This window comes from Myotis brandtii, unplaced genomic scaffold (assembly GCF_000412655.1).
Source record: "Myotis brandtii unplaced genomic scaffold, ASM41265v1 scaffold45, whole genome shotgun sequence".
In the NCBI taxonomy this organism is placed as follows: domain Eukaryota; kingdom Metazoa; phylum Chordata; class Mammalia; order Chiroptera; family Vespertilionidae; genus Myotis; species Myotis brandtii.
Genome location: NW_005367209.1, coordinates 3167243 through 3188736, shown reverse-complemented (window position 1 = coordinate 3188736; position 21494 = coordinate 3167243). Strand labels below are relative to the sequence as shown.

Here is a 21494-nt window from a genome sequence, read left to right as displayed (position 1 = left end):
TCCTAATCAGCCCCCAACACCCCACCTGGGGGCAGGGCCAGCCCAGCAACCACCCGCAGCCCCTCCCCCCACCAGCCCGGGCCGATGGGCCCCCATTAGGGCAGGCTGGCCAGACCCCACCCATGCATGAATTCATGCACCAGGCCTCTGGTAAGATTATAATGAGGCTAAAAAATTCCTATTGTAGTCATCTTGTAGCAGAGCAAGGTAATTCTCGTGTGTTTGTGGTGATGCTGGTTTAAATGCCTACTCTGCTGCCAGCTGTATAAAGTAAGACTGTATCATCTGTGTGTGTGCATGTGCATTCTGTGATGTTGCAAAAAAGACCAAATCACACCTAATGATGCATTTCTCATAAAGTATCCCTATCTCATAGCTCATGACTTTATCTATGGAAGTCCCAAAGCATTGAAAACTTCAAAAATTAAAAAGAAATATAGCTTATTTAAACTCTAACATAAAATTCAACAAAGTCTCATAAAAGTCTTTATGCAAAGTTTAAAAAATAGAATTAAAAACATGCAAATCCAGGGCTATTTGATCTCAGAAACAGTGTGAAACAGTACAAAGATTTGGAGAAACTTCTTTTTTTTAATTAAACATTTTTTAATTGATTTCAGAGAGAGCAAGGGAGAGGGTGATATAGAAACACCAAGGATGAAAGAGAATCATCAATTGGCTGCCTCCTGCACACCCCGTACTGGGTACTTAGCCTGCAACCCAGGCATGTGCCCTGACCACTGGGAATGGAACCATGACTTCCTGGTTCATAGATGGACGCTCACCAATGAACAACACTGGCCAGGCAGGGAGACTTCTTACAAAGCACTTGGAATAGTTACAGGCACACAATAAAGTCCTAATAAATGTGAGTTCCCTCCCTCCCTTTTCATTCCAGTTTGAATGAAGAAAAAGGTATCAATTGATTAATGAAGGGCACACACTTAAAGGGAAAAAGAAACTGCCAAGATGAAATATTCCTTAGTTTAAGAGAGAAGAAAGAGAATTTTGTTAAGTCTATATAGAGAACATATTTTAAGGAATTTAGTGGTGGTGGTTTGGTAACCTAGCACATCAGGGGGAAATCTACCACCTATATGAGCACGAAAGGGCACAACACAGAATTCCAAAAATACTCTATTTACATGAGTTTACCACACTTACCGGGATGTTCAGATACATGCCTTGGAAATGGCAAATAGAAACATTCTGATATTAACACCAAGACCTGGAGGGGGAAAAGGTGATTTTATAGTGAGTACATAGGACATTTATTTTCAAATAACCTTAAAAATTAAGCCTTCTACAACCAGATATTCATAGATAAATAATTAGCAGTTGGTCAGAAGTCCTCAAAACAGAAAAGGGTATACTTAAGAACTTCCTATTTTTTTAAATGTGATACAATATAGGGAGATGCTAATATTTGAAAACAGGGGTCCACACAGTCAAATGCCTAAGAGAGTCCACTAAAATAGATGAAACAAGCGGGTATAAGAAAACAGACACTATCAGCCAAGTCTAAACTGGCCTTTAAAAAACACTCTCTGGACAAACCGAACTGGTCGGTACATGGGCTGCCCCTCACCATAAATAGTAATAGTACTTCCTACACCAATGTCTTAAAGGTATTCTAAAATTTTAAAGAACTCAAAGTCATAGTCCTTTTGATTCAATTTTATAAATGTCAAATGAGTATCCTACATTTTGTTCAGAATTATTACCACCTGTATTTTCATTTATTAATTTATTTAATATTTGGTTCATTAACATCTGGGGGCAAGATTCAAAAAGAGAAAAAAATGGCAGTTTAATTATAAATCAATAAAGAACAATTGAGTTTCATAAGAAAAATGAATAAAGCACTTCGATAGATACTTAAGAGATACAGAGATTACAACCATTGGGAAAGATTAAGAATGATGCATTTGAAGAAGGCACATTTAAGGCCCTGGGCATAGTCAGGAAGAGCTGGGTGGCAGCACAGGTTTAGCTCCTTTAAGCTATACCAAATTGGGTCATGGGGGCACTTAGGTCCAGAGAAAGCTCTGAATGCCAGTCTGAGGAGACCCAACTTCTTATAAAAGAATAACATTTTATGTCACTTAATCACTTGAACAGTCTTAAATCAACTCTCTTCTTTCTTTGGGTCAAGCTTCTAATAACCTTCCTACACTGATTATTTAAATCTGTTTCCAAATGAACTTAGGACATAGGCACATCTGACATGATTTCTTGGGTTTAAAGTAAACCTCAAAGATAAAACTCTAAAACTTTATGCTGAGAAGACTTTCCAACGGTCTTGCATTAGGCTTACAATCAACCTACATTCTCCAAAGCTCTACCTTAGTCTTCAGGGATCTCATATTGTTCCTTCTACAAGAACCTCATGCTCCTGTGGCTCTAGAATATACTACCAGAAAAATCTAGAACCAGATGGTAGATGGGAGTAGTACATTTACATCCAAGGTCAAATTTATATCCAAAGTCAAATCCTTTTAGACCAGACCATTAGGGGCATGTTAATAGCAGTATGATTAGTGCATCAGAATGGGAACACACCTAGGACCTAATGAATGACGTATCTAAGTTCTATCCCCACCGGTGAGGTTAACATTTAGTCAAATCTCAAATATAAACCATAGTGTGAAGGAAGCATGCTCATGGCAAAATACAATGGGCTCCCTGGAATAGGACTTTGTTGTACTAACTTATGACTTGCTATAAAACAACTGCTAATATTTGAAGCTTATTTTAAAAAGTTTTTGCTAGCCCTGGTCAGGGCACATACCTAGGTTGTGGGTTCAATCCCCTGTCGGGCACATACAGGAGGCAACTAATCGATGTTTCTCTCTCCCTTACTCTGTTTAAAAATTAATAAAAGCAGCCCTAACCAGTTTGGCTCAGTGGATAGAGCATCGGCCTGCGGACTGAAGGGTCCCAGGTTCAATTTCGGTCAAGGGCATGTACCTTGGTTGCGGGCACATCCCCAGTGCGGGGTGTGCAGGAGGCAGCTGATCGATGTTTCTCTCTCATCGATGTTTCTAACTCTCTATCCCTCTCCCTTCCTCCCTGTAAAAAATAAAAAAAATATATGAAAAACAAAAAAAAATGCATATCCTGAGGTGAGGATTAAAAAAAAAAAAGACTTTGCTAAAGAGCCACAATTTATTATAAAGTGTAAGGACAGACTTTTAAGATAATCTTAACTAAAAGTTTGTCTTTTTTATATAAATTTTTAGTAATCATCACTTATTCCTATCATATAGTAGTTAGGAGCTATGTGGTTCATATATAGTATAAGGGCGTTTAAGAATTTGTTTTAATTAGTTTAAAGCTCAATCAAATGGATCAGCGAAAGCTTAACAAATTATATCAAAGAATAAAGCATGCCACAATACTTATAGTTGCCTACATAGTTAAATAAATAAATTTATTATTCCAACTCTTACCTAAAATATCTAGGGAGAAAATGCACAAATACCTACTAGATATGTAAGCACTAGATGTGCTTTGCATCTGATCTTTTTTTTCACAATATTGACTGTGTTTTCTAGTCCCTTTTTTCAACATCTATACTAATAAAAAGGTAATATGCTAATTATACCAGACATCTTCTGGACCAGGGGTGGGCAAACTTTTTGACTCGAGGGCCACAATGGGTTCTTAAACTGGACCGGAGGGCCGGAACAAAAGCATGGATGGAGTGTTTGTGTGAACTAATATAAATTCAAAGTAAACATCATTACATAAAAGGGTATGGTCTTTTTTTTTAGTTTTATTCATTTCAAACGGGCCGTAGTTTGCCCACGGCTGTTCTAGACAAAGCCACGATGACAAGAGCAGAGGCAAAGGTGGTTAGGGGAGATCAGGCTAGCAGGGGGGCAGTTAGGGGGTGGCTAGGCCAGTGTGGGGGGGACAGTTAGGGGACGACCAGGCCAGCAAACAGAGACAGTTAGGGGCAATGAGGCAGGCAGGCAGGTGATCCCTGTGGGATCGGGCCTAAACCAGCAGTTGGACATCCCCCTAGGGGTCCTGGATTGGAGAGGGTGCAGGCCGGGCTGAGAGACACCCCCCTCCCCCCATGCACGAATTTTGTGCACCAGGCCTCTAGTTATCTTATAAAATCCATCTCAGACTAAGGAGAGTGTGTGTGTAAGCAGCTGGCCAGGATTAGAGGTTTAATTGGAGGATATGAACAAGAAAAGAATCATCTCATTCACTGAGGAACAGATCCACAGCATTGGCCTTATCACCACAGAGTTCTAATCAAGTAGGCAATGTGTGAAATCACTGTTGATGGGGTTGTCTTGCAAACTATCAATTCAAGTATGATCTCAACTTTTCTTTTCATCACTGCCTATATTTTGGGCAGCACAGATCTTCAGAAAATATAAAGGCCAGAATTAAAAGATAATGATTTAATGAATTTTCCATTATTTCTCAAATTAGCATTGTAAGCAGTATCAAATAAGCAAATGCTACTTAACTGCTTAGATTACACACAAAATAATGTTTATGTGTTTTTTCTTTCTTGGCTGCTTTGTAGTTTTGCATAAAACCCATTAGGCTTTAAGAAAAGGAAAGAAGATTGGCATTATCTCTTACCAGACCCATGAGAAGGCCAAAAATCAAGGTGGCAATGACGAAAAGGACATAAGAACACCAAGCAGGCATTCCAATGGTCACTGTGAAATAGTTGTGAAGATGCTGTAATTAAAAGAAAAATTATTTATAATGAGGACCAAAAATGTTTAAATCTAGCTCTCCAGCTATCACCCAAGTCTGCAAATTGTTTCCACATAGAGGAGCTCCCACAAGGTCATCCAGTGGTTTATGCATCTGCGATTCCTCAGAACAAGTCAAGCTTTACAATAGCAGGAACCTGAGAGTATACTCAAGGTTATATCTGGTAAGAGTTCTCATTCTTTGGAGTTCATAATCTGATAGAACTCTGATAGAATTGTTTTTCTAGTCCCTTCTTCCACAATGATAGACTTTTTTTGGTCACTCTCTGCTAATAATTATATATACCTCAATATTTACTTGTAATATGGAATCCATAAAAATTAAACTTCTTAAGCCTTGACCAATTGTTAAGTAGAACTAAATACTACTTAGAGAACATCAATCATTTTAAACGTCTCCATACTTCCTCCTTCTAGTCATTTCTCTACCTCTACCCATCCTTAACAGCTTTCCTAAATCACCATAAAACCTAAAATGTAATATTAGACAAAAGAAGGTTTTCCCAGTTAATTCACTATGAGGAAATGAGATTTCATGAGGTTTTGAGTAGAGTGCACATTCTTTTTTTACTATCCCCTAGAACTCTGTTTGATACCGAAGAGTTAAAAAAATAAAAAAGAGAGAGATACAATCTGAACTGGAAATTATTTCCATGCTAAAATCACACAGAAATTACAGATATGAAGTGGTAGTTTAGAGTCAACACCCACTTAGATGGGGACTTGCAGGAGCCATGCTTCCTCATGAAGGTTTAGTGGTTGTAGGTTTCAGGCCATTATAGCTTCAAGAACAGCCATTCGAAATTTACTGGGCACACGATAAAATGGCTCCAAGCTAAATGTCATCAGCAGGCAGAGATAAGAAGTGAAAGACTTGCCTAGAACAGATGTAATAACTAAAAACGAGTCCAAGTTTCCATTTTAATATTTCTCAAAATCTAAATTACTCAAGTCATTGGTTTCTGTTTATAAATGTCAACACAATTAAATAATATACCTCAATTTGGCTTAAATCTACATGATAAACAAACAAAAAAGCTTGTTCATCTAACCTAATCTAGAAAAATCTGAGATCTCTTCTCTCCAATCTCTTACTCAGCTGAAGAGATAGATATAAAGACTCAGCAAGTACTTTAAACACTGATCCATGTAAAAAATATTTGTTAGGTAAGTTATAGGTACTGGCAAATCCTTAAAGTATTCATAGGAAATGCAAATAATCTGGATTTGTAACACTGTCATCTCTAACTGTTGTCTACACTGGTCATTATTCTGTCTTCAGCCAAGGCAATTGTTTATTCAGAATAATCCAGCATTCTGGAACCCAGCAGGCAAAAGAAGTATTGGGATTTCAAATGTTGTGTTAGTCAAATCCTTTTCAATGGAAGTTCTAAATACTGCACAGGTTCCTACTTTAGAAAACTCTATGTACTGAGCATAGTTAATGCTTTTCTTGGTGACTCAGTGAGGTGATCAGGATTAATCCCTGAAATGTGCCAAGGAATTAGAAGATAGAGAAAGCCAGTCTGCCTTTGAGCTGACCTATGGACGTAAGTATTCTGGAACTTGCTCTATAAAAAATATCTGCCCATTTGCCTTACTCCTATGGTTGGAATGAGTTATGTGCAGTTATAAATCCTTCTAGACAGCATCGTATGCCCTTTCTGCAAAATAAATGATTAAAGTAACCCTCAGAACCTTTCTATTTTCTAGAATGCAGTAAATCATTTGCCTTTGTGTCACTGCATTCTGAGTCACACATTTCTTAGCACATTCAAAATACCTACTTATTTTAATAAGCTCCACTTCAATGTTCTTGTATCTGCTGATACTTTGGAGGATTTATTTGAGCTTCTTAGAGAAATCCTGACAGAGCGCTGGTAGAATGTGGTCTTTTAGGTGATTACTACTAAAGTCTCATTAATCAAGTTTTGTTTTCACAGCTGCAGACATAAATCTTTATCTGTTTACATTACCTGCCACCACAATGGTTTTAGAGTACCTGAGTGTTAGGGTACTTGGTTCTAGTTACTTGAAGTCTTTATATATATATATACTAGAGGCCCAGTGCACAAATTCATGCACCAGTGGGGTCCCTTGGCCTGGCCTGCAGGATTGGGCCAAAACCAGTTGAAGTCCCCCGAGGTGTCCCAGATTGTGAGAGGGCACAGGCCAGGCCAAGGGACCCCACTGGTTCACAATCAGGGCCGGGGAGGGCTCCAGGGCATGTCCAGCCCATCTCGCTCAGTCCCAATTGGCTGGACCCCAGCAGCAAGCTAACTTACCAGTCAGAGCATCTGCCCCCTGGTGGTCAGTGCACATCATAGTGACCAGTTGAGCAGCCTTAGCATATCATTAGCATATTACACTTTGATTGGTTGAACGGCCAACTAGACGGCAGGACACTTAGCATATTAGGCTTCTATTATACAGAACTAGAGGCCCCGTGCACGAAATCCGTGCATGGAGGGGATGGTCCCTCAGCCTGGCCTACACCCTCTCCAATCTCGGATCCCTCTCGCAATCCAGAAACACTAGCTCTAAGTGCTCACCTGCCTGCCTGCTTGATGCCCCTAACTGCTCTCCTGCCTGCCTGATGCCCCTCACTGCTCTCCCCTCCTGGCCTGGTCCCCCTAACTGCCTATCTGCTCTCCCCTCCTGGACTGATCCCCCTAACTGCCCGTCTGCTCTCCCTTCCTCTCCGTGCCTTCAGATCCCGGCACAGGAGAGCTGAGAGCTCTCTGCCAAGGCCCCACCCCTGTCCTGAACCTCCCCTGCGTGGGCCTACGCACACCTCTGCTGGGGGGACCACCCCGTCCTGACGCCTCTGGCCTGAGAGCTCTCTGCCAAGGCCCCACCCCTGTCCTGATGCTTCCCTGTGCACGCCTCCGCTGGGGGGACCACCCCGTCCTGACGCCTCTGGTGGCAGCCTCATGTCCCAGTGGTGCAAGTCCCCGCCCCCGTCCCTGCCCACCAGCTCCTGTGCACACACAACCTGTTGAACGGTCATGACTGGGACACCGTTAGGACCAATTAGCATATTACCTCTTTATATATATAGATGTTTCCAGGCAATTACTGATTATAATTTATCAAATTCAATTTTAAATTTCTGTGTTTCTGTTTCTTTAACTGCCAGCCAATGATCGTTTTCACTTAAGGAAAATACTGATTCTTGTTGTGTGTGTTCATTACAAGGAAGCATTCTACTGTTTCCTTAAAATACACAAACATGTTGTCTGATGGGCATGACACCTTATTATTGATGACTGATTTAGAGCCAATTTTGGGTTACATATAGTTTTGAGTAAGAAGACTGAATGAAGATACCATTAGAGTAGAATATATAAAAATATTCCAACCAGTGGCCAGATGAATTTAAGCAATGGAGCCAGGCCAACACATTCACAGATCAGAGGCAGAGCCCTTCCTCCCCAAGGAGGCCAGCACTCCCTCTGGGACCTGAACTACTGCAGGTGAGATCAGATGCTTCCCAGGGGCACCCACCCACCCAGCCCAGTGTTGCACAGTCTCATTTAGGGCTGGGCTGGTCCAGAAGGACAGAGAGCCTTTTGTATTTACATCTTACCTATGTCACAGGATACACTCTGAGGAGTTTGGGGACAGGCCCTACATCCCCTCTATCCTTCTTAAACACAGGTAAGAATCCTCAAATATATTCCCTGAATGGAGCAGCTTAGAAAGACTTCTCCAGTGATAGCCAAGGTTTTACTACTTCCCCTTCCATGTCATACCCTCTGCAACAAGACACAACCTTGCAGCCCCCTGCAGACATTACGAAATATATCCTGTGGATGTGCACCATCTCATTGTAATATTGTTCTAGATAATAGGTACAAGAAAAGAAAAGTAAAAGAAGATATGCCACTATAAAAAAAACACAGTGGATATTACCGAACCCTTTTTTTTAATGATGTTTACTTTGAATTTTTATTAGTTCACACAAACACTCCATCCATGCTTTTGTTCCGGCCCTCCGGTCCAGTTTAAGAACCCATTGTGGCCCTCGAGTAAAAAAGTTTGCCCACCCCTGTTCTAGATATCAGGTGCAAGAAAATAAAAGTAAAAGAAGATATGCCACTATAAAAAACACAGTGGATATTTCAGTTTTAAAATACACTCTTACTATTCTCCAGTCTAAATACTCATGGTTTTTACTTCTCACCATGTGACATTTACAAAGCATTAAACCTTCTCCATCGCATGGATTATCCTCCCAAAGATGCAGCACACTTATAGTGGCTAAATTTTGCCATATGCCTGCGTAACTACAGTAACGTTGAGAAGAGGGAAGTTACTGTATTAGCTTAGTGAGCAGCACAAATTCACTATATCAAATCTATAATAATAAAAGCGTAATATGCTAATTAGACCAGACGACCTTCCGGACGAAGCCAGGTCTGCAGCCCCAGGATCGAGGAAGCCGCTGCGGCTGCAAAGGCCTACTCTTGCACGAATTTTGTGCATCGGGCCTCTAGTCAAATAATATTTAAGTACATTCAAATGCTAAACCTAGCTAGCAAGTACACATTATACAACTGCCATAAAACCTTATTTTAATCCTGCCATCAGAGTTTGTTAAGGAATAAATGAATAGAAACAAAACATTTTTGTTTCCTAATCAGAGGGGAAAAGCAAAATAATGACAACAATAATTAATGAATATAACTAACAAAAACAGTTATCAAGTATGTACTTGGTGCGTGTTCTATGCTAAGCATTCAAAGAATTCTAGTAACAACATTTTAATCCTGCCATCAGAGTTTGTTAAGGAATAAATGAATAGAAACAAAACATTTTTGTTTCCTAATCAGAGGGGAAAAGCAAAATAATGACAACAATAATTAATATAACAAAAACAGTTATCAAGTATGTACTTGGTGTGGGTTCTATGCTAAGCATTCAAAGAATTCTAGTAACAATAGTTACAAGAGGAAAAGCAATGGGTTCAGAGACATATACACAAGGTGGAGAATAATGGCTTGTCCTCTGGAAAAGAGATAACGCCTCCCTGCATCATTGTAGCCAACTGTGACGAGAGATAAGACAAAGACTGACAGTCTCTCCAAACACTTGCTACAGACAGAATCTCAGCCCCAGGATTCCTAACCCTGCCTAAGGCACCACTTCTGGTCCATCTCACAAGGCAGAAAATAAAACACAACTTAAAAACTGGGACACAAAATGTTGCTCTTAAATTTCCCTCAACATATCTAGATGTGCATGAGAAACAGAGTCTTCTTGAGTTGCTTGAATATTAAGTTCCAAAATGACACCCAGAAAATAAAACACAACTTAAAAACTGGGACACAAAAGGTTGCTCTTAAATTTCCCTCAACATATCTCGATGTGCATGAGAAACAAAGAGAGTCTTCTTGAGTTCCTTAAATATTAAGTTCCAAAATGACACTGTGACCTACACAAAACTTAGAAAGACAAATATAGGAACTCATTTTGAAGACGTAGAATACTTTAAGAATATATATTTAATTCCACAGCAATTGTGCTAACTTTGGCAGGATTTAGCTCACTCTACACATAAAGGGGAGCACAAGGTTTTGTGACACATTCAAAATTATATAATTGTCCAAACTTTTAACTAAATAATAGTTTGAGTTCACTGAAATGACTCAATGAAATGATACAATCACATATAGCAAGAGTGTCCGAACTTTTTCCTGAAGGGGCAGAGAGGAAATACTTTAGGCCCTTGGGCCACATGGTCTCTGTCACAGCTACTCAACTTTACCACTTAGAGTGAAAGCAACAGGTAATGAATGAACATGGCTATGTTTCAAAAACAGGTGGCCAGCCCACAAGCTATAGTTTGCTGATTGCTGACATACAAATTCACTTTCGGGCTTAATCTTTGATCTGTAGATTATGACAATGGGAATATAAAATGAAGTAAAACCACATGAGGCTGATTCAGCTTTGAGAAAGAGATTCATCTCTGATCTAAGAAAGTATGACTTTGACACAACAGTCACTGGTCATTGTTCAATTTATGCCTTTCTACACAAAGACACATTTCCACTGGGGACCCTTGTGAGAGTAGTTGTGTGGCTTAATAAGAAAAGTGAAATTATAAAAGTATTCACAATGTTTATTTTCCTATGGTTTAAAAGTTATATTCTTACTCTTTAAAAACCCTCTGCAAAGATAAACAAAGGGTATATTTAAGATTACTTACCCATATCTTGCCAGAGATGCTAAAAAGGCCAGCCATCCCAGACATCCTAAAAAAAAATAGAGAGGAGAACCATTGGTGATGCATACTATAAAAAAAAACACACCTCAGGTCAAAAGGATCTGCCCTTCCACTCTTTGCAATACACTGTCCTCTCTCCTGGATTTACTTGTGTTCATATAGAACAGTGATGGTGAACCTTTTGAGCTCAGCGTGTCAGCATTTTGAAAAACCCTAACTTAACTCTGGTGCCGTGTCACATATAGAAATTTTTTTATATTTGCATTTGAAACCATAGTAAAACAAAGACTTATATTTATTTTATATATTTAAATGCCATTTAACAAAGTAAAATCAACCAAAAAAATGAGTTCGCGTGTCACCTCTGACACGCGTGTCGTAGGTTCGCCATCACTGATATAGAACTTCAGCTCCACAGCCATCATTTCAGTCACTGCTGTAAATACATTCAAATCCCCTGGCCCCTTCTCCCTCCACTGTACATACCTGGCAAAACCCCAACTGTGGGCAGCTGCGTGTCTCTGGGGACAAATCAGCTGACTGCTCTTCCTTCAGTCACAAACCTGTTTGTGCCTCAGTACTGCACTCTCAGGCTCTACCTGCCAGGACAGCTCTTGTGCTTTTCCCTTTCTTCACACCCTTCCACCCTCCTCTCCCCATTCACTCTCAGCTAACACACACTCCTCACATGTCACTGTGAAATCAGAAGCCATTATGTGAGCTCTCTTATCTTCTCACCACCCAATCTGAGCCTGGGGTTCACGTGCATGCACCTTCTCTTGTTTCCACAGAGAAAGTCTATCTGCCCTCCTCCTCTTGGGCCTTGGATCCCATCCCTTTGGCTTATTAATGTCTTGGTTCTTTTTGCCAGCCCCTCTGCCTGCATCAGCAACTTCTTCCTTTCTGCAGGGTCATTCTCATGGGCATGAAAACATGCTCTACCCTCTCCATCTTTTAAAAAGAGCGTCCTTGGACCCTCCAGCTTCTCTTCTCCAAGGAGGAGGCCACACTTGCTGTTTCTTCTTCCTTACTGTACCTTTAACCCATTCGAATCTGCTCCTGCCCTCACTGCTGCAGTATCACTAGTTGTGAAAGCCACAATGACCCTGCAATTGCTTCATTCAACGCCCATGTCTCAGACTTGATCTTCTTTCACCTCTTGGTAACACAGGACACAGGCCTACTCTACATTCTTGAGCACCTAATTTACTTGGCTTCCGGGAAACCCCATAACCCTGCTTGTCCTCCTGACTCGCTGGTACTCATTTTCAGTTTCTTGACTCCTTTTGCTGACTCCCTCTCTTCTTAATTGTGGGTGTCTTGTGGCTAGGCCCCAAGCACTTTTCTCTCAATCTTTAGGTGATCTCCTCCCTCCCAAGGCTTTGAATACCATCTATATGTTTTGTATTTGTGTTCCTGAATTCTCTAAGGACCCATCTCCATACATCCAACTTGACAGCTCTACAAAGAAATCTGCATCTCAAACTTAACACATTTAACACTGAACCCTTGCTTTTCTCTTGCTCAAACCGGTAAGATTCAAACCAGAAACCCAAGAGATTTTTTGTAAATCTTCCCTCTCCTTCACCTTAGCCAAGTCTACCTGCAAAGTATTTTAAATCCACCCATTCTCTCCATCCCACTGCTGCCACCCTGCTATGCACTAGCACCATCCCTAGGCTAGACAGGGCAACAGCCTCCTAGCTGTCTGACCTCATCCATTCTTGCCCTCCCCAGCCTCTTCTCCGAAGAGCCACCATGTCATTGCACACACTGATAGCATCCATGCTCCTCAATGTGGTCAAAGGCCTATATGAGCTGGCTCCTGCCTGCCCCCCTTTCTCAGCTTATATATATATACTACTCTCCCCACCAATCACCGTCTTGACCCCGGCACCTTTCTGCTCTCAGCATACCAAGCTCTTCCAAATTGGGGCCTATCCCCGTGTCACATCCGTTCCTGGGAATATTCCTCCCCTGCTCTTCATGCAACTCGGTTGTTTTATCCTTCAGGTCTCACTACTGTCCTTCCCTCAGAGCGACCTCTCCTAGTCCCTCATCCAACAGAGGTCCCTGCCCCACAGTTATTCCCTGCCTTAGTAAACATTGTTTTTGTTTGTTTTGTTTTGTTTTAAACAGCCTACGATTCTTTATATCTCTATTTTATTTCTCAATCTGTTTTACTTTCAGCTGCCTGAGGGGAGCAGAGGTACATGCCCATCTTTTTCACTTTTGAATATCTAGCAGCTGGAACAGTATCTGGCATAAACTCATCTCCAATACTGGTAGAATGAAAGCTGCTTTTACGGTAGACTAAATTACGTATTTCCAGAGTATTACATAAGTGCCATTTACATGATGTATTCCTGAAATATTACATCATTTAATCCTTTTTCAGCAAGGATATTCCTTATACTTGTATATATTAACAAAATTAATTACAAATATGATAACTCATTCAAAACTAAAACCAACTATGGGAAAAGTTATTATGGATTGGCCCTATCTACCTCACCAATTATTATGTAGTTCACCCTCATGGCTGTAAGTTACCCAGCAATATTCCGCTAGGTAGTTAAAGACACCATAGGTTTTATTTTCCACATTGATACAAGAGTAATTCCTTCATAAACTATAATTCAAGAGAGAGCCACTTCCATATCTTATCAATAATTTAAAAGGAAGAAAGAATGATAACTGTGTTCAATACCATATTTTGTAAAGAGAAAAAAAGTTGGCCCTGACTGGTTTGGCTCAGTGGATAGAGCGTCGGCCTGCGGACTGAAGGGTCCCAGGTTCGATTCCGGTCAAGGGCATGTACCTCGGTTGTGGGCACATCCCCAGTGAGGAGTGTGCAGGAGGCAGCTGCTTGATGTTTCTCTCTCATCGATGTTTCTAACTTTCTATCCCTCTCCCTTCTTCTCTGTAAAAAATCAGTAAAATATATATTCAAAAAAAGAGAGAGAAAACAGTTGGTTGGCACGGCTTAATGAAAAAGTCAGGGGTGACTTTCTGCAACCCACCTGAAGCTGGACACTTACTTCCCAGTATACTCACAACTAGCTGAAACACATGTGGACCATAAAACCCAAAACACACATGGTCTAAGCATGGTCATATATAGCCTGGGTAATCAGAAGTGACTATGAAGAAAAACGGAGACTTTCAAGGTCCATGAACTGTTCACTTGATACCGCTTGTTTCATTAATAGACCCCATTAGATAAAAATTACAAGTTACGTTAAAGAAGCTGGGTACTTCCAGCCAGTCAGAGGCTCAACTGATTGCCACTTCTTCTCTAAGATATAATTCTGCAGGTCTTCGTAGATTCCTGGGCCACGGTAACGACGGAATATCCCATCCTTTGCACTATAAATTATAACAACAAATAGAAAACACACAGATTAAATAACAAGTGTTGCAGATAATAAAAATAACTATTGGTTTTACATGTGAACTACACTCTGAATTTTAACTTGGCTTAAATAGAGAAAAAAATTATAGCTAGGCATAAATAAAAAAGCATGCATAAGTACTAATCTATTACAAATGAGAAATTGAAAAAGCATTAAACATTCTAATTTATCACTGCAAAATTCACAAGCATAAACAAAGTTCTTGACAAGAACTTTTTATTATTTTTGCTACAAGTATTTCAATGTTTCTATTATAACAGCAAAACAGCAGTTGTTATTAAGTTTTAAAAACTGTCTCTACATTTCCAAATTTTGTCATTTAAGTCCCTCCTTGAAAATGAACAAAACACCATCTCACATGCCCCTTCAAGTCTTCCCCCGCTCCTGCGTTCTCCCCAGTCAAGCTTCCTAAGAGCAGAGTCTATACTCACCATTTCTCCTCAGATATTACTCATTCACAATCCGTGTGACTTAGGGTTATGCTTCCAGGACTCCATGGAAACTGCTCATATGGGGGAGAGTCCCCAGTGACTCTGAAGCACCACATCCAGGCAGCACTTTTCTTGTGTCTATCACTGGCACTGCCCACAACTGAACACGCCTTCCTCCCTCTCTCCCTTGGCTTTTGAGCTCTCTGGACTTCTTCCTTCTATTCTGACCACTCCTCCTCGTTCCTTACTCCCTGTCCTAAGGCTGGTCGACCCCAGGTTTTATCCATGACCTACTTCTATTCCTGTTGCATACATTCTCTCTAAATATATTTTCATTCTTATCTTGATTCTGGGAAATTCCCAATATGTATTTCCAGTCTAAATCTTTTGAGCTTTAGATCCTCAAATCAGACAATCACCTAAACTTTTCTATTTGAAATTAGCATGGTCACTTTACACTATCTTCTCCATTTTGGCCTCTATCTTCCAAACCTCATCTTATTCTAATAGCTCCTCAATAGCTTTTACTAGTGACACATGGCCTATTGGTAGTCATCACAGGCTTTTCCTTCCTTATGGCTAATTGGTCACCAAGTCCCAATGATCCCACCTCCTAAGCATCTCCGAACCCACCCCTTCCTTTCTCTTCCCCCTCTCACTACCTGAGCCTCCCTAACATCACATCACCCAGGATGATCCAGACAGAACTCATTGCAGTTCTCAGAAGGTAGCTCATTTTCTTCTGGGCTTTTCCATGGCATCTCCTGTATCTGGAAAGGTCTCTCTACCTTGTCTATTTAACCAATTCCGACATATCCTTTAAGAATCATCCCACCTTTTATGTCATCAGAAAAATCTTCTTTGACTCCACGCCCACCCCCCACCTTCAATTAGCTGCCTGAAGCACTCTGAGCATCCCTCTCTTCTAATAGCTATCATTCCCACAGAGCTGTCTTTCTCCTCCAGATGTTAAGCTGAATGTGTAATGGTTATGGAAATCAACTTAGAATTCTTGTACACATCTACCGATTTATAATATTTACAAGCCCAGAAAATTATTTCAACTTACTGAAAAAATGCTGGGAGAGTGGTGACAAAGAAGCGGCCACTCAAACCTACAAGAAGCATAAACAAAAAAAGTTACAAGTCAAACTCCAACTAACCCAAGCAGCTAACTTAATTTATAAGAACAAGCAGCCTAAGCTGGCGTGCGTGCGTGCGTGCGTGCGTGCGTGTGTGTGTGTGTGTGTGTGTGTGTGTGTGTATTTCAGAGAGGAAGGGAGAGGGAGACAGAGATAGAAACATCAATGATGAGAAACAATAATTGGCTACCTCCTGCACTGGGGATTGAGCCTATAACCTTGGCATGTGCCCTGACCAGGAAATGAACCATGACCTCCTGGTTCATAGGTCAGTGCTCAACCACCACCCACTGAGCCATGCTGGCCAGGTGAGCTTGTTTTTATATCACAGAATTAAGTCACATACACTATTTATTTTTTTTTGACTTAAAGAAATTTCATTTTTACCCATTTTCATTACCTAATACATTCCAGTCAGTGACATACAACTTGCTTATTCTGATGTTACATAGGAGTTTTCCGGCTTGTGTATCACTTAGAATTTTATGATGGCTGACAGAACAGGTTATAGTCATGTAATGACTATATGACCTGAGATAAATTACTTAACCTTTCTGACCTTAGATAAACTGCTTAACTTTTCTCATCTCAGTGACCTCATCTAGAAAATGGGTATATTAAAGCCTAACTGAATTGTTCTGAAGTTAGACTAGCTCAGTATATTAAGTACTTACTAGTAGCACATAGTAAAGGATTCAATCAATAAATTATAGGTATTATTAGATCAGATGTAGGTTTTAAAATAATAAAGAATCTGAAATAATAAGATCATGTTTAATCTTTGCACATTTATAAAATTTGCAAGTACTGTCCAGGGACAGTACATTAAACAGATTTTCTCAAATTTTCAGTAAAGCAAACCTTTACTGAACATTAACTAGACATCGAACGCTATGCGAAGTACAAGTGAAAACAAAGACAAATAAAATCCTTAATAAGTCAGCAAATCTTTACTAATTACCTTCTTTGTTCCAGGGACTGTGATAACTGCTCAAGACACAAAGATAAGTAAAAACATGTCCAGTCTTTGTTCTCACAGAGCTTACAGTCTGGTTAGTGGCATAGGGAAAGACCTTGATACTTACCATCATAACTCTAAACAGATAGATGATATCAAGAAAGGGGCATGCAACAAAAGTCTGAATGAGACTAGGAGTAAAGAACAAATCCCTGCTCTTTATATGTTTACAAATAAAAACATTTCCGTGGGCACCAAGAATGAGCAAGCCTGGTACTGGCAGAGAGAAGGAGAGGGAAAGGATGTTCCTGGCCAGCATGGGGAAATGACAGAGACATGATTTTCACATTTCTCATCACTTCTGACTTTCCCACTGAAGAACAATTTGGACAAAATCAAAATCTATTCAAATAAAGTAGATTAAATGTCACATCTTTGTGGTTATTTGAAACGCTGAAGGTTTACTTTTAATAACACACAAAAGTTGCTTATACCCATTGTATAAATTAAATTTTATTCAGCATGATAATTTATTGATTAGTGATGAGTCTTCTCAAAGAAGAAATTGCTTTTTTCCCCCCTCATATCAAACCAAGCAGACTCTAAAATAGCCCTATGGCACTTAAAAGAAAACACAGTACTATGAAGGCAGTAAAAGTCAATGTTACAAAAAGAAACATTTACTACATACATTTATCATTGTACATCTTTTTAAAGGTTGTACTGGCAGTAACACCACCACAAGTGACCTGAGAAGTCAATTGAGACTGTTAACACGCATGTCTAATCTGCAGGGCATTTTCACCTCTAACGCTGCTTGGAATTCCACGCTAGCAGGGAACATGGGTATCTTTTCATTTATTTTCAACTCTAAACTGCCAGGGGAAAAAGTGTTGGTAATCCTAAGGGCTTAAAAATTACTATATGCTTAAAATAATTATTATAAATAATTTCACAGCTCACTTCTTTACTAGCTGGAGATTCCTATGACCACCCAAGTTTCTATGTAAGAAAAGTGACAATGTTAGCGTATTATGCTTTATTTAGATGATCTCTTAAAATGGAATGAACAAATAGCATGTCACCACTTATTCAAGTTTCTATTTAGGTCTTACATTTATTAAAATACATAGATAGGATTTCTAATAAATATTATCAGTGAAGACAATATTTTTAACCTTTCTTTAAAATCCTGCAAATGTTCTTGGTCATCACTGGCCATGGCAATAAGTTAAAAAGTAAACAATAAATACATAAAATATTTCATAAAACACAGTAAATTATATAATATATGAAATAATATTTCCAGTGTCACAGGCCAGCTTGCCTGGGGTCAAACCCTACTTCTGCCTCTTATTTGATTTTAACCAAAGACATTAAATCTGTCTGGGCTTAGGTTTTCTTATCATAAATAAGCATCATGATTTCTCATACTATTTTAGTATTAAATAATTTTACATTTATAAAGAACATAAAAAACAGTACCTGATATATAAGTACTAAATAAATACTAGTTATTATTTCATATTTTAAATCTCTGATTCAAAGTTGAAGTAAAATGAAAGGCTATAACAAACACAAACTAATTTACTGTTAAGTGCTTTGGAAATTGTACATTATTTTGGATAATATAACATATTTTCACTAATAAATGTGCTAATGGAAATCAATGAGTACAGAGAAAATAAGAGAAACACAGTGACAGATGGTCTCAGATTTTTGTTTTAGGCTAGAAGGTATAGGATGCATGTTCCCAAAATTGCTAAGTTAAAGGGTATAAAAATGTTTTGGCTTTTATATGAATTGCTATGTTGTTTTTTTGTAATGATGATATCAATATACAAAACTGCTAATTAAGGTTCTTTGAAAATAATGACCATTATTAACAAATGGTTGCACCTCAAGATTGCTTTATGTTTGTTAATATTTTTTCAAATGACAACCCATGTGGGACAGTAACAAGTTTACAACATCTAACTCAGATATGAGTTGTTTGCTGTCTGGAATAATATATTGTCACTGAAGATGTATTCAGTAAAATCACTGAAGATGTATTCAGTAAAATCAATAACAAAATCTAGAGCAACTAAAGTAGTCCTTGGATTATGACAACTACTAAGCCCTTAAATATCTGACACCATAGAAAACTGATCTCAAATAAATGTCACTTCTGAGAGGCTGAAAGATGTCAGAAAGCTCCGAGTCTCATGCCAGCGCTCCAAAAATGTCTTCTAACCTTTAACACTGATGTTATGAAGTTTCAAGGGAGACATTCATTACCTTAAAAGTTAAAACATGATCAACAGAGAAGCACAATCTTAGGTTGTGGCCTCAGGGTTTAAAAACAAGTTAAATGTGCATCTTAAGGAATATAACAACATGGGGCAGCTCCTTTTAAGGTTTGCGTGATGATTCACTGCAACAAACATCAGTAAGCGGGGAAGAAACAAGTGCACTCAAACCTTCAAGTTAAGAGAGAACGTTTGACCACAAGGCCTTCCAACATTCCTACAGGCCTGCCCTTTTTACTTTAAGGGCCAACTACCATCTTAAAATGAAGACTATACTGCAACATAAAAGAGGCATTAATCCAAAATGCAGAAAAAAACTTTTATTAGCAACTTTATTTTAAACATTTAGCAAAATAAAAAGAAGTGTTAAAAGACTGGAAAGAAAATTATGACAGGGAACTATATTTTGATAGGCAAAAGCACAATAGAAATTACTTGAGTTCTAGATTAAGAAAATGGGGATAGCTACTGGCTTGTGCTTCACCATTTATTAGCTGTTTTACCTTGGACATGTGACTTAACCTCTCTGAGCCTTAGTTTTTTAAAGAGTATAGAGAGAAACAGTCTGTTCTTCCTAGGGCTGTTATGAGCCTGAAATGTATATAAGTGCTTAACACACTTAGAGGCTGAAGTAAATGTTTAAGTATTAATTAGCACTAAAGAAAGAAGCGAAGGGAAAACAATAAATAAAAAGTAGAGCAAACCTTATCTTTGAGGGCAATAAATAGAATAAAAAAGAGTCAGTTTTATAATTATAAAATTAAAATATTAACACTAACTGAAGTACAATAAACTAAATTGGCTTCTGAAATTAATGGTTTTAATCATAAACCTTACACTTTCTTGGCTGTTGCAGGGGTCTGGTTTACCTCTAATCTAGTGACATAGCCATCATCCATGGATGCTCTATGAGCAGCTACTGTTTTCCTGTCTTTGACAACTAAGCTCATCTGCATGGAACAGAAGGTTCAAGTATATATTCATACGTAGTAAATTTAATTTCCCAAAGTCAACAACTGAAACATCATCTGGTCTTTGCAATATTAAACAGGCAATGTAATGTTGTCTAATCTAAGGTCTGTCCTTCCCGTGACTTCTACAGCTCACCTGTAAAAATATAATGTATTTCTAATTCCCAGTCTTTATAATTCTGAAATCCTAAAAAAAATTCTTATTAAATATACCAATGGAATAGTTACAGGAATAACTAAAGAATTATGCATGAATACTTCAAAAATTCTTCCTTTCCCTTCTTTTTAAATTTTGCAGAGAAAAAAAATGAAATTATCCCTTATTAGCAGCCCTGATGAAAGAATATACTAATAGAGACCTATAACCAAATATAAATCTGTACACATCAATATCTAATAAAGTGCTCAAGTGTGAGAAAAATAGTAACATTTCAATGGCTTCCCACTGCTTGTTCAGGACATTAGATTCTGTACAAATAAAATAAATAATCAAATAGCTTCCAAAAATAGGGATAGGCACCCTAGAGGCTTGCCAGTGAATTAATACTACATATGACCAAAGACCTTTTGTTCCTTCTTCTTTGATAAATATTTCAAATATATATTGTTTATATTTACATAAATAGCATGAGTCAATAATAAATTTCTTTTAAAAATATTCCATCATAATTTGTTACCTCTTTATAAAAAATGCACAAATCAATCCACAATAGAAAAAATAAGTCAACATATTAGATGAAAATACTATATTCAATTAGACTTTAGATTTGTGAATCCATCACAAAGCTGTTAAATTCTTTTATTCCAAATCATGTTGTGAATTCACAGCAGCTATGCCAAATGACTAAAATGTGTATAGGCCAGCTGTATTTTCAAGAAACTCCTCAAAAAATGTGTCTGATGCCCACTAATGAATAAGACTTACACCTGACTTCTGGAATCAAACTACTAAAAGATGAAAACAAGTGTACAGCAAAAGTGTAATTGCAATGATTTGACCTCTAAACAGAATAATTCATTATAATAGCCAAAACCATAAACTAATAACTATAATTTTCCATCTCTAAATAGCAGATGTGCAAAAGTGGCTTTGATTCCAATGCTTAAAAAGGTGGATGGAGGCCTGAGGACTAACGGCTTTTAATAGAAACCTCTCTACATGGGTTTGCCAACACAAGGATCTTAACAGACATGGTCAATTTTGTTGTCCAAGTAACTACTAATTCAATACTGTCTTTTTTTTTTTAATTCTTTATTGTTTAAAGTATTACATGAGTCTCCTTTTCCCCCCATTGACCTCTCCCG

The 21494-nt window shown here is 38.6% G+C and overlaps 1 protein-coding gene across 1 annotated transcript in view; it reads right to left on the bottom strand.

The window, feature by feature from the left end:
• TMX4 (thioredoxin-related transmembrane protein 4) overlaps nt 1–21494 on the bottom strand; it is a 90985-nt gene that overhangs the window by 3421 nt on the left and 66070 nt on the right. Inside the window, exons 3-7 of the mRNA XM_014546524.1 lie at nt 15897–15942; nt 14221–14349; nt 10963–11008; nt 4609–4710; nt 1165–1228 (exon numbers count right to left, since the gene is read on the bottom strand). Of these exons, the coding sequence (XP_014402010.1) occupies nt 1165–1228; nt 4609–4710; nt 10963–11008; nt 14221–14349; nt 15897–15942 (387 nt within the window). The remainder of the gene's footprint in view (nt 1–1164; nt 1229–4608; nt 4711–10962; nt 11009–14220; nt 14350–15896; nt 15943–21494) is intronic.